Source organism: Eptesicus fuscus, chromosome 12, assembly GCF_027574615.1.
Source record: "Eptesicus fuscus isolate TK198812 chromosome 12, DD_ASM_mEF_20220401, whole genome shotgun sequence".
Lineage (NCBI taxonomy): Eukaryota > Metazoa > Chordata > Mammalia > Chiroptera > Vespertilionidae > Eptesicus > Eptesicus fuscus.
In genome coordinates, this window is record NC_072484.1 from 80,857,746 (window position 1) to 80,874,118 (window position 16,373).

General features: G+C 45.9%; 1 protein-coding gene across 3 annotated transcripts in view; it reads left to right on the plus strand.

Annotated features, from left to right (window-relative positions):
• The first annotated feature begins 364 nt into the window (after positions 1 to 364).
• SLC14A2 (solute carrier family 14 member 2) overlaps positions 365 to 16,373 on the plus strand; it is a 44,558-nt gene continuing 28,549 nt past the window's right edge. For 2 of the 3 annotated variants that reach the window (XM_054723916.1, XM_008158083.3), the window contains exons 1-7: positions 365 to 538; positions 3,506 to 3,686; positions 4,677 to 4,866; positions 7,287 to 7,415; positions 11,342 to 11,534; positions 14,403 to 14,550; positions 15,573 to 15,707. In XM_054723916.1, coding sequence (XP_054579891.1) covers positions 365 to 538; positions 3,506 to 3,686; positions 4,677 to 4,866; positions 7,287 to 7,415; positions 11,342 to 11,534; positions 14,403 to 14,550; positions 15,573 to 15,707 — 1,150 coding nt within the window. The remainder of the gene's footprint in view (positions 539 to 3,505; positions 3,687 to 4,676; positions 4,867 to 7,286; positions 7,416 to 11,341; positions 11,535 to 14,402; positions 14,551 to 15,572; positions 15,708 to 16,373) is intronic. The other variant, XM_054723917.1, reaches the window with a different exon arrangement.

Sequence of the window (16,373 nt, forward strand, 5' to 3'; positions counted from 1 at the left end):
GTATGTATTAAGGGAAAATATATGTACAGATAGTACAATAACCAATATAAAAGGTAGAGAAAAATAGTTCAGAAATCAGAATAAAAAAGAGGAGACACCTATTCTGGGTGTCAGAGAAATCTTCCCAATGGAATGGGCTTTCTTCTGAACTTGGAAGAATGGGGGGATTTTGAAAGGTAAACTTGAGATGGATGGAGGAATGGCTCTAGGCCGCTCTGGCAGCACAAACTTCTGGAACAGCAGGTCCCATGTGTGTCAGGGCAGACCATATGCTTTCTAAGACCTCTATCCAGCCTCAGCCAAGTCCATGTGAGCCCGATCCTGACCCACCTGTTCTGTTTTTTCCCCACCAGTTGCATGACCAATGAGCGGCCGCCCCCTGAAGGAGATGTCTGAAACTCACAGCAGTCCTCTTCTGGCAGAGCCTCTTTCCAGCAGATACAAACTCTATGAGTCAGAGTTAGCCAGCCCTACCTGGCCCTCCAGCCCTCAGGATACACACCCAGCCCTGCCCCTCCTGGAAATGCCTGAAGAAAAGGTGAGGAATGATTCTCCTAGGATGTTTCCCAGGTTGGGTGGGGGTAGGGTTTGGGGAAGGGTAGTGAAAGATGCTATTTTCCCAACTACCCAATGCCTGTGTTATATAATGCCACAGAGGGGCCATTGTTCAGGGAGATTCTATCCCAAGTCAATACATGGTCACTCCCATGATTAGTCCTACTTGGCCTAAGATGAAAATGTAGCTTGTGTTCAACATGATTTTAAGGACAAGAAATGTACACACTCATACACCAGTCTTCCAACCAGTCTCCAAAATCTTGCCCTTTAGACTTGCCCCCTTGAATTACCTATTGTCTCCAAAAAGAAGGCCTTCATTCAAATGCCAGTCTTTATTTTTTTATGTATTTTTATTGATTTCATAGAGGAAGAGAGAGATAGAAACATCAATGATGAGAGAGAATCACTGATCAGCTGCCTTCTGCATACACCTTACTGGGAATCAAGCCCACAACCCAGGCATGTGCCCTGACTGGGAATCGAACCATGACCTCCTGGTTCATAGGTCGATGCTCAACCACTGAGCTACACTGGTCAGGCAAATGTCAGCTTTTAGCACTCCTTGAACACAGTAGCGCAGAGGTAGCCTGGCTATAGTTACTAATACAGTGGAGAGGGATACAAGCCAGCAATAACAAACCCTGGGGAGAGAGAAGAATCTGATTTCCAGAGTTGCCACACTATATTATTTAAAACATCCAGTTTTCAACAAACAATAATGAGACATGCCAAGAAATAAGAAAGTATGGAATGGGGGAAATAAAGCAGTCAATAGAAACTGTCTTTGAGGAAGCCCAGACATTAGACTTACTAGGAAAAGACTTTAAATCACCTTAAATACAATTAAGGAATAACAACAACAAAACATGTCTAAAGAGCTAAAGGAAAGTATGAGAAGTACTACCATAATATCTCACCAAATAGAGACTATCAATAAAGAGGGAATTATTAAAAAAAAAGAAACAAGTAAAAATTCTGAAGTTGAAAAGTATAATAGAAGTGAAAATTTGCTAGAGAAGCTCAATATCAGATTGGAGCAGTCAGAAGAAAGAACCAGAAAATTTAAAGACAAGTCAATTGCTAGAATGTCTGTCTAATGCTTTTCTGAACTAATTCTGGATAGTCTATATTTTTTATCATTTCTAACCACTGATGTCTCTGCTCAATTAGCCTACTGGTCAACCAATGATTCGACAGACATATTCTAAGGGATCTATGTGCATCTTGGGGTATATCTCCAACACTCACCCAGGCAGTTTTCAACTCTACCTCAGCCTGCACTTTCTGCTTCTACAGAGACTCAAACTCAGCCAGGTGAGAGCTTAGGGACCTCTCAGTTCTCCTTTGAGCTTGCACACTGTCCTGGTCATGTGCCAGCCCTACACATACATGAGGCCTTCTAGAGTCACAGAAATGCCCCCAAGCTTTTCAAAACCCCCTTTGGACATCTCATTCCCCAGTTTATCTGTTTAAGTTTTTGACTAGCTCATCACTCTCCCCAATTGTTATCCACCATTTCGGGCACCATTTTTTCCATTGCTCTCATTGCCTTAATGGAGGAGAGAACTTTAGGTGTACAATTAAAATATAACGCAAGCCACATGTGTAAGTGTAACTTCTATTAACACGTTTTTAAAAAGTAGAAAGAAGCAAGTGAAATGAATTTCAATAATATATTTTACTTAATCCTAATATATATTAATATATATATTATTTCAATATATAATCAATATAAATTATCTACTGAGATATTTTACACATTCTTTTTATACTAAGTCTTTAAAATTCACTTAGAGCACATCTCAGTTTAGACTAGTCACATTTCAGGTGCTCAGTAGCCACATGTCCTGTTAGCTACTATATGGGACAGCACAACTTTAGAGCAAGGAGTCCTGAGCAAGGGCTCCACAAATAGAATTGCGGGGTAGGAACTTGGGAGGGGGGTTAAGTAAGTCACCTTTATTTTTATTAACTTCCAACAAACTTTCACATTTACTTCAATTAGGAATATAGGAAATGAACAACAGTCGTATTAGCACATGTGAGATTTTTGTCACAGATTGGGTTCCCCTAGGAAGCTGACTGGGAGATTTGCATATAGGAAGCTTACAGGGGCCCTAGCCGGTTTGGCTCAGTGGATAGAGCATCGGCCTGCGCACTTAAGGGTCCCAGGTTCGATTCCAGTCAAGGGCATGTACCTTGGTTGCAGGCACATCCCCAGTAGGGGGTGTTGCAGGAGGCAGCTGATGGATGTTTCTCTCTCGTCCATGTTTCTGACTCTCTGTCCCTCTCCCTTCCTCTCTGTAAAAAAATCAATAAAATATATTTTTAAAAAAAAAAAAAGAAGAAGAAGAAGCTTACAGGGGTATGCCACTGGGGTCAGTACTTGCAGAGAAGTAAGGCAGCAGGATTAGAGAAGAAGCTGGGCTGTGATGCAGTCACAGTAGAGGCCTCACTGCTCCTGTGGTGAGCGCTAGAGCTGGGATGGCCCTGCAGCGATCCTGCGTTAGAGTGGAGAGGCCCCAGGTATTCACTCCTCTCTGCCCTGAAATCATAGTAGGTATTGGATCTGCCACGCCTATATGTGTATCACAGTCTTTTCTAATATTGTGATCACTGCATTTCAGTGTCATTGGTTTTCTTTGTAATGCTACTTCCTTTATTCATTTCCAAACATTTATGTTCTGGAAGGAAGTCCACAGGCTTGCCAAATTGCCAAAGGGGATCCCTGGCACAAAGGGTTAAGAAACACTGCTGTGAAGAATGTGTAGAGATCCTGGGAAGAGCTGGTCTATGTGGGGCAGTCGGGGCACCATGAGATGGTGCATATTTGTCTGATGATCCTTTATATCAAAAAGAAAAAACCTGACAACCTTCTTTATCCCCAAATGCTCCTGCTGGAAAAAAGCTAAATGATCTGATATTTTGTCATGGCTTCTCCTGAAAGGATCTTCGTTCATCCAACGAAGAGAGCCACATCGTGAAAATTGAAAAACCCAATGAAAGGAGTAAAAGGAGAGAAAGTGGGGCAGCCCCCCGGGGCTCGGCAGGCCGGGGAGGCATCAGCCTCTTCCAAGCAGTGAGCTACCTGACAGGCGAGATGAAGGAGTGCAGGAGCTGGCTGAAAGGTAAGTCAATGCCCAGGGAAGAAGCAGCCGGGCCAGGCCAGTGGGACAGCCCTGCCTCTGGCTTGGAGAGAGGAAGCTGCTCCCTCACTCAACCATGGTGAGGGCTCCCACCGATGGGGTGCGCCAGCCCTGAGTTGACTCGGGGAGGCATGCCATACCCTAATAACTTGGAATTCCCAAAGTTTTGGAATTAAATGCATTTCACTCATTTTAGTTGTTTGAAAATTCTTCACTCCTTCAGGGAATAATGGAATAGCTATAGGACAACCACTTAGCATATAAGCCATTTCCCAAACAAGCTGATTGGTCATTCTTTCACTTTTGCTGGCTGTGTATTATGTGCCAAGTATTGGCATCACCCCACCAATATTCCAGAGTTTTTTTTCTTTTTAATGTCTTCCTTCTCATCATTTCTCTAAACTAAATGCTTCAACAAACATGCCTCACCTCTTTGCCCCCACCTGTATGAGCTGTACTGGAAACCAACCCAGAGAATGAGATCAAATGTATGTTCCCTCTTCTGGACCTGACTTCCTCCAGATCCTGACTCAATACTATTGTCACAACTGTACTAAAATCATTTCTTTCCCAGCTTCCTTTCTCCAGACTACTGTTTCTGCTGCTCAGATACCAGCCCTCAACTGAGTCATACAGCACTATATAAAAAGAGCTTCCTTCCCTCTCCACCCCTTCCCTTGGATCAATAAATTTCCCTTGGAATGCTCCTGGGGCTTCCTTGCCAACCAAGCCAATGGCTGGAACGGCGTTAAATTGGTCTCAGCACGGTGCCTCGGTGTGTAATGCAAAACTAGCACCCATGCGGACTGATTGCCGGGCCACTGAGAGATGGGCTGGGTGCCAGGCTGAATGAGGGGAAGTGTCTTGGCTCATGCATCCCTGTCTGCCTTGGTTGCCATGCCAACCAGTGGTCCAGCAGGGAAGCACAGGCTGGACCCTGCTGATGACTCTGGTTCTGCCCATCTCTTTCAGATAAGCCGCTGGCCCTGCAGTTCACAGACTGGGTCCTAAGGGGGACTGGTCAGGTGATGTTCGTCAACAACCCTCTCAGCGGGTTCATCATCTTCATAGGGCTCCTGATCCAGAACCCCTGGTGGACGATTGCTGGGGGTCTGGGGACAGTGGTCTCGACCTTAACTGCCCTTGCCTTGAGCCAAGACAGGTGGGTCCCTTTCCATGTTGGTCTTGGGTATTGAGGCAGAGTGGAGAGGTGATTACTTGTGGTCAGCCTACTTTATTCTCTCAGCCAGGCCGAGGTCTCCTGAGTCTCAGCTTTGAACAGGTCATTGGAGATCCTCACAGAATTAAACCACTCCTATGCTCACAGCAAATGACAGAGCCAGGCTCCATTTGACTGTAGAGCCTTCTGGAAACACTTCCTCTGGGGCAGGTGCAGAACATCAAGGCAGTTCTTCCCTCATGGAGCCTGCAATCTAGTTGAGGGGGACAAGACTAACAGGCAAGAAATGTCTTCTAATAATACAAGACAGTATGTAATGCAGAGTTTGGAAAAGGCAAATTTAAGCCAAATATGCATCAGAATAAAATCCAATCCCTCAACTTGGCTTCCAAAGCCTCTCTAACGCACCCACCCTACCTACCACTCAACATCACACTTGTTCCCAATTGAGCACTGTTGCTTCTGGGTATCTAATCCTACCATTCCCTCAATCTCTCCTCCTCCAGGGAGCCACCCTGATTTCCCCAGTGTACTATGACCCTTCCTTTCTCTCTGAACAATCACAGAACATATCCCATTAACATATTAGACTAGAGGCCCAGTGCACAAAATTCGTGCATGGCGGGGGGTGTCCCTCAGCCCGTCCTGCACCCTCTACAATCTGGGACCCCTTTAGGGAAGGTCCAACAGCCGGTTTAGGCCTGACCCCTGTGGGATCATGCCTAAGCCAGCTGTTGGACATCCCTCTCACAATCTGGGACTGCTGGCTCCTAACCACTTGCCTGCCTGCCTGATTGCCCCAAACCACTTCTGCCTGCCAGCCTGATCACCCCCTAACTGCTCCCCTGTCAGCCTGATTGATGCCTAACTGCTCCCCTGCTGGCCTGATGGCCCCAACTGCCCTCCCCTACTGGCCTGGTCACCCCCATCTGCCCTCCCCTACAGGCCTGGTTGCCCCCAACTGCCCACCCCTGCCGGCCTATTTGCCCCCAACTCCCCTCCCCTGCCGGCCTGATCTCCCACAATTGCCCTCCCCTGCCAGCCATCTTGTGGTGGCCATCTTGTGGCATGACGCCACCTGGGATTTTATTATATATGATGGTTCTCTAATTGCTTTCTGAGTCTTCTCTACCTGGCTATGTTCTAAGCATATCCAAGATGAGAAGTCCAGTCCAATGTTTCATATTCCACTCCAGTGCCTAGAAAAGAAGATTTGAGCTTCATTACAGATAGGTCAGTACCATGTCCTACACCACAGGTGCAAAACTCCAGGCACCTTACATACACATTCTTCCAAAGAGCCATCACTTCACCACAGTCCACAATGAGCCACTGACACAGCCACATATCCAGGTCAGAACCTCCACCACTGCCCTCCACCACCACCCCTGGTATCCCACTCCCATCACCACAGCCCCACTGGTCCTGAGACTGTACTTTACAGATAGTAACCCAAAGTCAGCAACACTGATGCTTCCATGTCGTGATGGAACATGATCCTAATGAAGATCCTTTGGCATTGGGGTTGAACCTAGTTTTATAGTTTTGATGGTCAGAGCAGGGGTATAAGGTAATGGGTTTCCTCCTGACAACCAAATCCAGAAGCCACTAGACTTTTAGCAGAGAAGAGTTCTGGGAGAGGGGGCACTCTCCACAGGGAAGGGCAGCTGTGGAGACAACCCCTAAGGTTCCCCCAATTTTATCTCCCCAAGGCTTCCTCATTTTATTCCTACTGCCCCTGCTGGGGCTACGGGACTTCAAAGGTATGGGCCAGCCATCTTTGCTCAGTTTGCCTGAGGCAGCTAGAATGTAAAACAAAAAAAGTACTAAATTCTAACAACAAACACAAATGAGAAAATATAGAAAAAATGCAAGCACAATGAAAAATAATTATTTTCCCAAAACATGGGTTTCTGCTTCTCAGATAGTTACTCTAGTCCTGAGGAGATTCTGAATGCCCCCTTCTCTTCCAGCCCCCCATCTACAGCTGCCCCTGGCCTCCATTCCCAACAAACACACACACACACACACACACACACACACACACACACACACACACAACTTTCCGATGTCACACCTCAGGTTTCTTTCAGATTTCCCTCTATACATTGCAATCTGAGACTCCCCTGAGAAGGAGAGTGTAGATACAGAGAAGACAAAAGTGCATAATTTAATTCTAGATCAGCAAAGGTAATCAAGGCACGCACACACACACACGTGTGTGTGTGTGTGTGTGTGTGTGTACGTGTGTGTGTGTGTGTGTGTGTGTGTGTGTGTGTGTGTCTGGAAGGTGCTGGCAGCTATGTGATTGCCCAAAATCCATTGAATAAACTGACTCCTCTGTGAGCAGCAGGAGAGAGGGACAATGAGGTCAAACGCAGAGTAACTCTGCTTCCCCCCAGGTCTGCGATCGCCTCCGGACTCCACGGGTACAATGGGATGCTGGTTGGACTGCTGATGGCTGTGTTCTCCAAGAAGTTTGACTATTACTGGTGGCTTCTGTTTCCTGTGACCTTCACCGCCATGGCCTGGTGAGACTCCTCATTGTTTCTGCTCCCAGACCCACAGAGCCCCAAGATGACTGTGTCTTAGACTAGACAGGGATGTGCACCGTCACGAGGCCCCGCGTCTTCACAGTCAGGCTGGTCTGTCCTGAAAGACATTGTGGAAGTCCATGAGTTCAGTCGCACCCAAGAGGATCATGTTTGAATCTGGAGTGACAGGGATCCTTTAAAGCAACAAAGCACCGCACGTTTAGTCTTGTTCTGATATTCCTCCTTGCATGACAGGCTTCATGAAAAAGGCTGACATTCATTTCCTACATGCACAGTGCTAAGCAGTGTAGGGCTATTGCTGTCCCCATGTACAGAAGGAAAGACCAAGGCACACAGAGATTACATAGCTTGTCCCAAGGTCACTTTTGGTAAAAAGTGATCACTGCTAGCCTTCTGAACCCAGAGCCTGCACTACTAAACCCCAGGCTCTATGATAATCATCTATCCTGCAGCCAAACCAAGATCCAAAAGCTGAAAACTCACTGGTGATAGATGCATAGAGCTTTCCTGGACCAGTGCATCTGTATTCAGAGCATAGAGTCTTTGATGAGAAACATCAGTTGAGATCTTACTGTGAAATCACCTCATTTTGCAGAAGGAAGGTAAAGTAAGGTAGGAGGGTATAAAGAACTATCCACTGGGCACAGTGTGTGCGAGGCTTTTTACTCATGGGGACCTTAGTTCACTTGCATCCACAGCAGGCCTGCAGGGTCCGAGGGCACCTGCTGAACGCAGAGGCAGGAGGCCCAAAGCGAACCCGTAGCCTCCAGCCCTGGGCACACCTCCTCTCAGACATGCTGACTGATTTTTAGCATCTCTAAGTAAATGTCTTTCTTTGGTTTCAAAGTCTAGAGTTACTAAAAGCAGTTAGTTTAATGTAGTTTAAGTACTGTTCCATTACTTTTTAGTAGTGCTTGCAAATAAATTACTACATTGAGCATTCCAGGCAATTTATGTTTTTTCTTAGGGCTTCTTTCTTAATCTATCAGGACAAGCAGCTAAAGCAGTCAATTCTGTTGGGGATTTCCTTAATGTCTCCCACGGGCCCCCATGTAAGGAGTAGGAGGACTTGTCCTTATTTGCATACATTTGGTTTATAACTGCATAGATTAAGCCCCTTGGCACAGTTCCTCAGCCACATCACACTGGGTGGCAATTTGGCTGAGCTGTGTGCTACTACTGTAGTTGTTCACTTATCTCACGGAGTCCGTAAAAGCCAATCCACAGCATAGGTATTAGCAGTGTCATTTTCCAGGTTTATACAACTAATGTTTGCTGGGTGTCTGCTATATGCATGGACTATTCTAGGTGTTAGGGACCATTGTGAACAAGAGAAGGTCTCCATCCTCTTAGACCTTACATTTTTCTTGGCAAAGATAGAAATAAACGCATGAACTGGTGAATTAAAAAGGTCATTTCAATGTGTGATAAGTACTTGAGGAAAACAAGATGGGGCAAGTGAAACAGAGAATGATTCCAGATGTGGATATCAGGATGCCACTTTGCAGAGGGGTGTTTGACCTAAATGACAAGAAGGTGCCTGCCATCTGCAGATCTGGGTGAAGGATGCTGCAGGCAGAAGCAGCACATGGACAAAGACCCCCAACTGGAGACGTGTGATGTATTCAAGAAATAAGACCAGTAGGGCTGAAACCCAGAATGGAGGGGGCAGAAGGTGAGGCAGAAGTAGATGAGGGCCAGACCCCATATGCCTCGTAGATCAATAGGCCTTTGGATTTTCATTACAACTGTGATGGGAAGCAGTCAAAGGGTTAACCAGAGGAGTGATGCAATATGGTTTAAATTTAAGCAAATAACTCTTCTTGCAGTGTGGAGGATAGATTTCAACTGGACAAGAGTAAATACTGAAGGCATAGTGAGTTGTTTGCTATAATAACCCACAAGGGATGAGGACAGTCTAGAATAGGGTGGTATCCGGAGGTGGTGAGAAGTGTTTGGGCTTGGGTATATTTTAAGGAAAGTAGAAGCAATAGGACTTCCTGAGAGGCTGTGGGGTATGGGGTTTGTGGGGGATGACTCAGATACTCCTATAACTTTCCTGAGCACCTGGTTTGATGGAGAAGACTAAGAAAAACAGGTTGGTAGTTGGAGACAGGATGCAAATTGAGGGTTCTGTTTAGACATGAAACTTTAAACTTCCAAGTTAGAGGTGTTGAGTAGGTCACTGGATATGCAAATCTGGTACTTAGTGATATGGTCAAGATTTGGAACTCAGAGGCAGATAGAAGATATTTTTTGTCCATGGAACTAAAGATATTACCCAGAAAGAGAAGATGAGAGAGAGAGAGAGAGAGAGAGAGAGAGAGAGAGAGAGAGAGAGAGGCAGTCATAGGATCTTCTAATATTTAGAAATTGGCTAAAGAGAGAAGAACAACTGACAGAGAGTTGTGAAGGAACTGCTGGAGAAGCAAGAAGAAAACTGAGGATGTACAGTGTCATGGCAACCCAGACAGAGAATGTTTCAATCTAGTCAGAGGGTCCAGCAATCAAATGCTGGGAGCAGGGGATGACTATGGATTTGACAAGATAGACATCATTGGTGAACTGGATGAGAGTCATCTTCATGGGGAGAACTCTGATTAGAGTGGGTTTGGGAAAGCATTGGAGGAGAATGATTGGGGTAGCAAAGATAGATAATATTTCTGAGGTGTATTGCTGTAAAAGGAAAGAGAAATTAGGCAATAACTGAGCAGACATTAGATTAAAGGGGGAGGGCTTTTAAAGGTAGAAGATACTAGAATATGTTTGTGTACTTATGAGGATAATCCAGAGAAAAAGGAGAAAATCACAGGAGGGAAATCTTTGAGATAGATTGGTTCCCTAGGTACAGGGAAAAGAATTTGCCTGATAAAGGAACAGGAACACGTCCATTATATGAAAAAGGCAATGAGAGGAGCATGTGGACACAGGGCAGTTGAATGTGGATCTTTCGGTGGGGAAATGAAGCATTTCTCATCTTGTCATTTCTATTTTCTTAATGAAGTAAAGCAAGGTGGTTAGCTGAAACTAAAGGAAAGCAGATGTGAAAGTTGAGGAGAAAAGAGGAGATGTGAAATACTTGTCTCAGCAAGCTGGAGAATTAATTGGCTAGGGATGTGAACAGGGTTTTCAGGCAGTCTTAAATGCCCATTTGGGCTTCACAGTCATCAATTAAAAGTAGACCACTCAGCCGGATCTTATGATTTCATGTTTGGTCCTGAGCTCGCTGAGTGTGGAAGACGGAGGGTGTTAGGAGTCCAGGGTATCTGGTCCCTTCAGAGGAAACTAAAGCTAAAGAAGATGAATTGCCTAATGTTGCTCACTCAGCCTGTAGTTAGCACTCAGCTCTTTCTTTCTCCAAAATCTGTGTTCTTTCCAAGGAAAAGGCCAAGAAGAGAGGAAACACAAAAAACTCAAGGTGTCATTTTCACATGGTGGTTCCCAGAGTAGCTCAAAGTATTTTAAGTGAATCCAATCCTGTGTGCTATCTATGTGCATGGCAGCCTCCTCCCAGAGGCCAGACCCCTAAAACATTATCACAGCTCAGCACAGTAGCCATTGCACATCCTGATGAGCCAAAGACAATACATGACATTTTGTAAGAATTACATTTTGTTTCACTTTCTTGGTTTAACTAACAAAGAAATGTTTAAATTATGCTATAAAGCTTTCTATTCAAGACAGGTTTATATTACTTTTAAATTGTGTTTCTCAAAGGTTGTGCCTTAAATTGAATACCCTGTTCCCAAACACAGGTCAATGGACTGCTTGAGTCTCAAGAGAGCCAGGAAGGACCATATCAGGGAGAGGGGACAGTAAAAGGCACCTCGGCCAGAGCTGAGGAGATGGTGTAGCCCTAAGAATGACTACAGTGATTAACCCTTTGTTTCCTCCATCTTCAGCCCAGTTCTTTCTAGTGCCTTGAACTCCATCTTCAGCAAGTGGGACCTCCCAGTTTTTACACTGCCCTTCAACATTGCCGTGACCCTATACCTGGCGGCCACAGGCCACTACAACCTCTTCTTCCCCACGACACTAGTGGAGCCCGTGTCTTCGGTGCCCAACATCACCTGGACGGAGATCGAAGTGCCCTTGGTAAGTTACCCTGTGGCAGATGAATTTGGACTCCCTGATTCCACTGCAGACCTTCTCTCTAACTGGTTCAGGTATCCCCAGGCTCTCTGCTTCTCTACATGCCCCTCCCTCACATGACGGGTCTGGTGGAGAAAAGGACGGGAAAGGGTCACTGCCACCTTCATATGGTCTTTCAACAAACCTTTATTGAAGCCCTAGCTGGTTTGGCTCAGTAGACAGAGAGTCAGCCCACAGACTGAAGGTTCCCAGGTTCAATTACGGTCAAGGGCATGTACCTCAGTTGCAGGCTCAATCCCCAGCCCTGGTCAGGAAACTTACGGGAAGCAACCAATCTCTCTCTCTCTCTCTCTCTCCTCTCTCTCTCTCTCTCTCTCTCTCTCTCTCTCTCTCTCTCTCTCTCTCTTTCTCTCTCTCTCTCTCTCTCTCTCTCTCTCTCTCTCTCTTTCTCTCTCTCTCTCTCTCTTTGTTTTTTCTTCTTCTTCTTCTTCTTCTTCTTTTTCTTCTTCTTCTTCTTCTTCTTCTTCTTCTTCTTCTTCTTCTTCTTCTTCTTCTTCTTCTTCTTCTTCTTCTTCTTCTTCTTCTTCTTCTTCTCCCCTTCCATTCTCTCTAAAAATCAATGGAAAATCCTCAGGTGAGGATTAACAGACCACACACACACACAAAAAAAAAAAACTTTATTGAAGACCTAATCCGTGCCCTATCCATGAAGCATGGTCCAAGTGACAGTTGCAATGACATGTGACATTGCCAGAGAGAAAGGCCCCACCCATCCTGTATTATGTGACTGTACAGTCCAGCACTGAGGGGGCCAGAGTAGAAAGGGCCACAGAGAAGAGATGACTCTTGTTCACCTTCAAAATAAACAGTTAGAAAGTGGTAGAACCCAAATCCACGTACCCTGAAACCCAAGCACACTATCTGAGCTCCCCACCCAACCATCACTCTGACAACAGGCTTCTCTTCTATACCATCCAGAGCTGATTTGAAGACTCAATGCCATTTCCCTCTTTTTCTTTAAAACAATGAGGGGAATGACTTCCTTTTTGTTGAACAGGCATGTTGTTATTACATGAGGATTATCTAGAGTATGAGGAGCCTGGCGCTCAGTAAATTTCCACCACACACCTGACTTTCCCTCACACCAGGGTGTCAGCTGTGGCCTGAAAAGCAGCGGGGAGGGGAGGGCAGGCCTCCTGGGGCCATAGTTCACCAGGTCCCTATAGAGGCTCCTTTCCAAGTCAGCTTGTTTCCTCATTCCTCTCATTCTTGGCCGCTTGGGCTTAAAATCTGTGTTCCCAGATGGAAGGTGGGAGCCCAACTCCCCTCAGCATTCCTCAGATTTCAGGAAGTAGTGGAATATTTATTGAGTAGCTCTCCAGCCTGTTCCCCCACTTAAGCTGAGTTCCCTGGACTGGCACAAAATGTTTCAGGTTCCTTTAAATAACACAGAGCCCCTACCCTGTCATTCCTTGCACAAGTCTGTAGGGTTTAGCCCAGACAGTGCTTGGTTATTAAAAGGCCACCTCCTCAGAGACAAGGGTGGACAACTCCTAAAAGCTCTCAGAGACTCCTCAAGAAAAAAAAAAATTATACTAACTTCAGAATCCAATCAAGTTGTGGGAAAAAAAAGTACAAAATTTCACCAATGGAAGAAAGACAATGAACTCCCAACATCTACAATAAATTGTCAATAACTAACCCATTGGTCCCCAAACTCCTTTGCACATCCAAAACCCCTGAGGCCCGGTCATGCTCCATACCAGTTAAATCAGAAAGTCTGGGAGGAGCCAGGCATCAACATTGTTTGTAAAGATATTTAGGTGGTTCCTGTGTACATGAAGTTTAAAAACCACTGAGCTGTTCAATACATAGTTATTAAGCACCTATTAAGTACCCTGCCACAAGGGAGCCCTGTCCTCAAAAAGGTCACATGACCTGGTAGTGGAAAAAAGAGTTTGCAGGATTTTAAAGCTGGAATATCATCTGCTAGGCCAGCCTTTTCATTAGAGAGGATGGCACCAGAGCCTAAAATGAGGAGGTGACATGCCCATGGTCACACAACCTTGTACAGAGCCCCCTGAAAGCTGGAGCCCTCGAGTCCCAGGCCAGGGCTCTCCCTATCCTGCCAATCTTCTTCCCTTCCTTTTCGCCCTCAAAGGACAGCCAGAATGTGGGTGATTCAGCTTGAGCAGAAAAAGACCATCTGACATCACTGCCAGTTAATCATCTTCAATTCCAGCATCACCCAATGACGCTCAGCTCAGGGATGGCTGGGCTTTGTGCTGTTCTCCAGATGTTCTTCACATTACTTTCTTCAATGCTGAGTGCTCCTCCTTCCCCGGGGCCTCCTAGTCCCTGGGCTAACACTGAATGTCCACACTGCAGCAGCCACCAAAGAGATTAGGGGTCAAGTTCAGAGATTGTAGCTTGGGCTTGGCCACCAATATGCTGAGTGACCTTTGGACCAATCATCCATCAAAATGGCCTTGAATGGTCCTAATATTCCTGGAGAATTTCTAGGATTTCCCATAGTTCACTGAAATCCCCAATGGTAGTCTAGAGAGGAGGTTCCCTAAAAGTAGAAGCCATGTGTACCTCAGAAACACGCTGTCCAGCCTCTGGATTGGGGAGCCCTGCTTGGCTTTGCATGAGCAATGCTCAGATGCCTGCAAGGTGGTGGAGTGAGGAGCTATTTGTTCCAGGTCACACCCTCCCATCTTCTCTCACACACTGGAGGGCACAGCCATACTCCCGTTCAGCCCCATTACCCACCCACCCCACCCCCAGAATGGCTCAGTCCTGGCCCCGAGTCTGGTCTTTGCATGACCAGCCCACACTCCAATGACCTGGATTCTATTTACTTTGCAGCTGCTACAAGCCATCCCCGTTGGGGTCGGCCAGGTGTACGGCTGCGATAATCCCTGGACAGGTGGCGTGTTCCTGGTGGCTCTGTTCATCTGCTCGCCACTCATCTGCTTGCATGCAGCCATTGGCTCCATCGTGGGGATGCTAGCAGGTAGGACAGCACCCCTCTCTGCAGGGATCATTTTCCCACCGTCATTCTCACACACACATAACCAATATCTAGACTTGCTATCTTCACTGGAGTTTGTAAACACTATCAGGTTACTTCTCCATTTCTTGACTCTCCAAAGGGAGCAGATTGCGGTAGCAGGACACATGGAGAGATACAAGGGGAACGAAGACCAGTAGGCTTGCAGACTGAGCCTGTAGGAGCTAAGGGGTAGAAGCAGAAGCTGATAGGCAGGGGCATAAGTGAGCCAACACTTTGAAATTTTGAGTAAGCTAAAAGAAAAAAATATTCTCAAAAATTGTATTGCCACTTGAAAATGTAATTTAATACATGTATGCATGTACACACACCTACACCTATATGTGTGTATGTGGACAACAGAGTCAGAAATTAGAGTTCGGGGCATTGGGAATAGGAACCTATTGACTCATCCCAATATTTTGCAAAAATGTCTTAGAAGCAGAAATTTTTTTAAAAAGCTATCTGAAAAAAATTTCAAACTTATCAAAAATGAAAGTAACACAAGAGCCACCCATAATCCTTTACCCAGATTCACCGATTGTTCACATCTCACCCAGTTTGCTGTATCACTTCTCCATCTCCATATGTCTATGTGTGCACATTCATGCTTTTTCTCAACCATTTGAAGCAGAATGTTTTCAACTGAAATCTTTCTTGCTAAAAATGTAGCTTCTCTGGCCAAAGAGAGGGCTAGAGTCCTATGGCCTTGCCCTCCCCGCCCCCCCCCCCCCACCACCACCACCCTGGAAGTAGCCATACATCTGTGTAAAATCTTTGAAAAACAGCTTGGAAACCACTGCTCTCTTCCTATTGCTGGTTTCCAGAGACCAGACACCATCTGTAGAGGCTCCTTGGATGGGTAGCTAAAGCGGGTGTCAGGGGGAACAGCTGGAATGAGGCCACCCTGGGTCCCAGCACCAGCCACAAGATGCCTTTGTGCTGTGACCCAGAACCAGCCAGAAACACCACACCTTGTCCCACAGCCCTGACAGTGGCCACGCCCTTCGAGATGATCTACATGGGCCTCTGGAGTTACAACTGCGTCCTCGCCTGCATCGCCATCGGGGGCATGTTCTACGCCCTCACCTGGCAGACCCACCTGCTGGCTCTTGTCTGCGGTGAGTATTTGGGAAAGCTGACAACCAAATCACTCTACTATTCCTCCCTCCCCCAAACCCACCTTTGGTGATGAAACCCATGGTGACCACTAATCAGAAGTGAGCAGCAGTGATAGAAGGATCAGTGGCTTGGGTCTTTCACATCTGGGCAACTTGAGGTGCCTCCTCCATCACATAGTGCATCCCTACTCTCAATAACTCTTCATTCAACAATGATTTGTAGGGCACCACTAAATGCCAGGCCCCAGGCAAGGCATGAAAGACACAGTAGTGTCATAAGGACATGGTCTAGCAAAAGAGGAGCCATTGCACAGTTATTAAGATTGTGATGTCTAAAAAGATTGTTGGGAAGATCTAATGAGATGGTGTACTTGGGAGCATCAAGACCTAAGAAAAAATATAATATAGCTCTATGGAAACTTGAATGTGTAAGAGTAAAGACAGAATGCTGTGTCCAAGGAGAAACTGAGCACAATCATTATATCTGCACCCAGCACCACACTCTGTGCCATATAAACATATGAACCCTCTTAATCCTCCCAAGATCACTACCAGGCATAGATTGTGAACCTGTTTTACAGATGAAGAAATGAGACTCAGAGGGATTAATGAACCTAGAACTCAGTTATTAATGGCAGAAGCAGGAATCAAACCCCAGTCCCATCT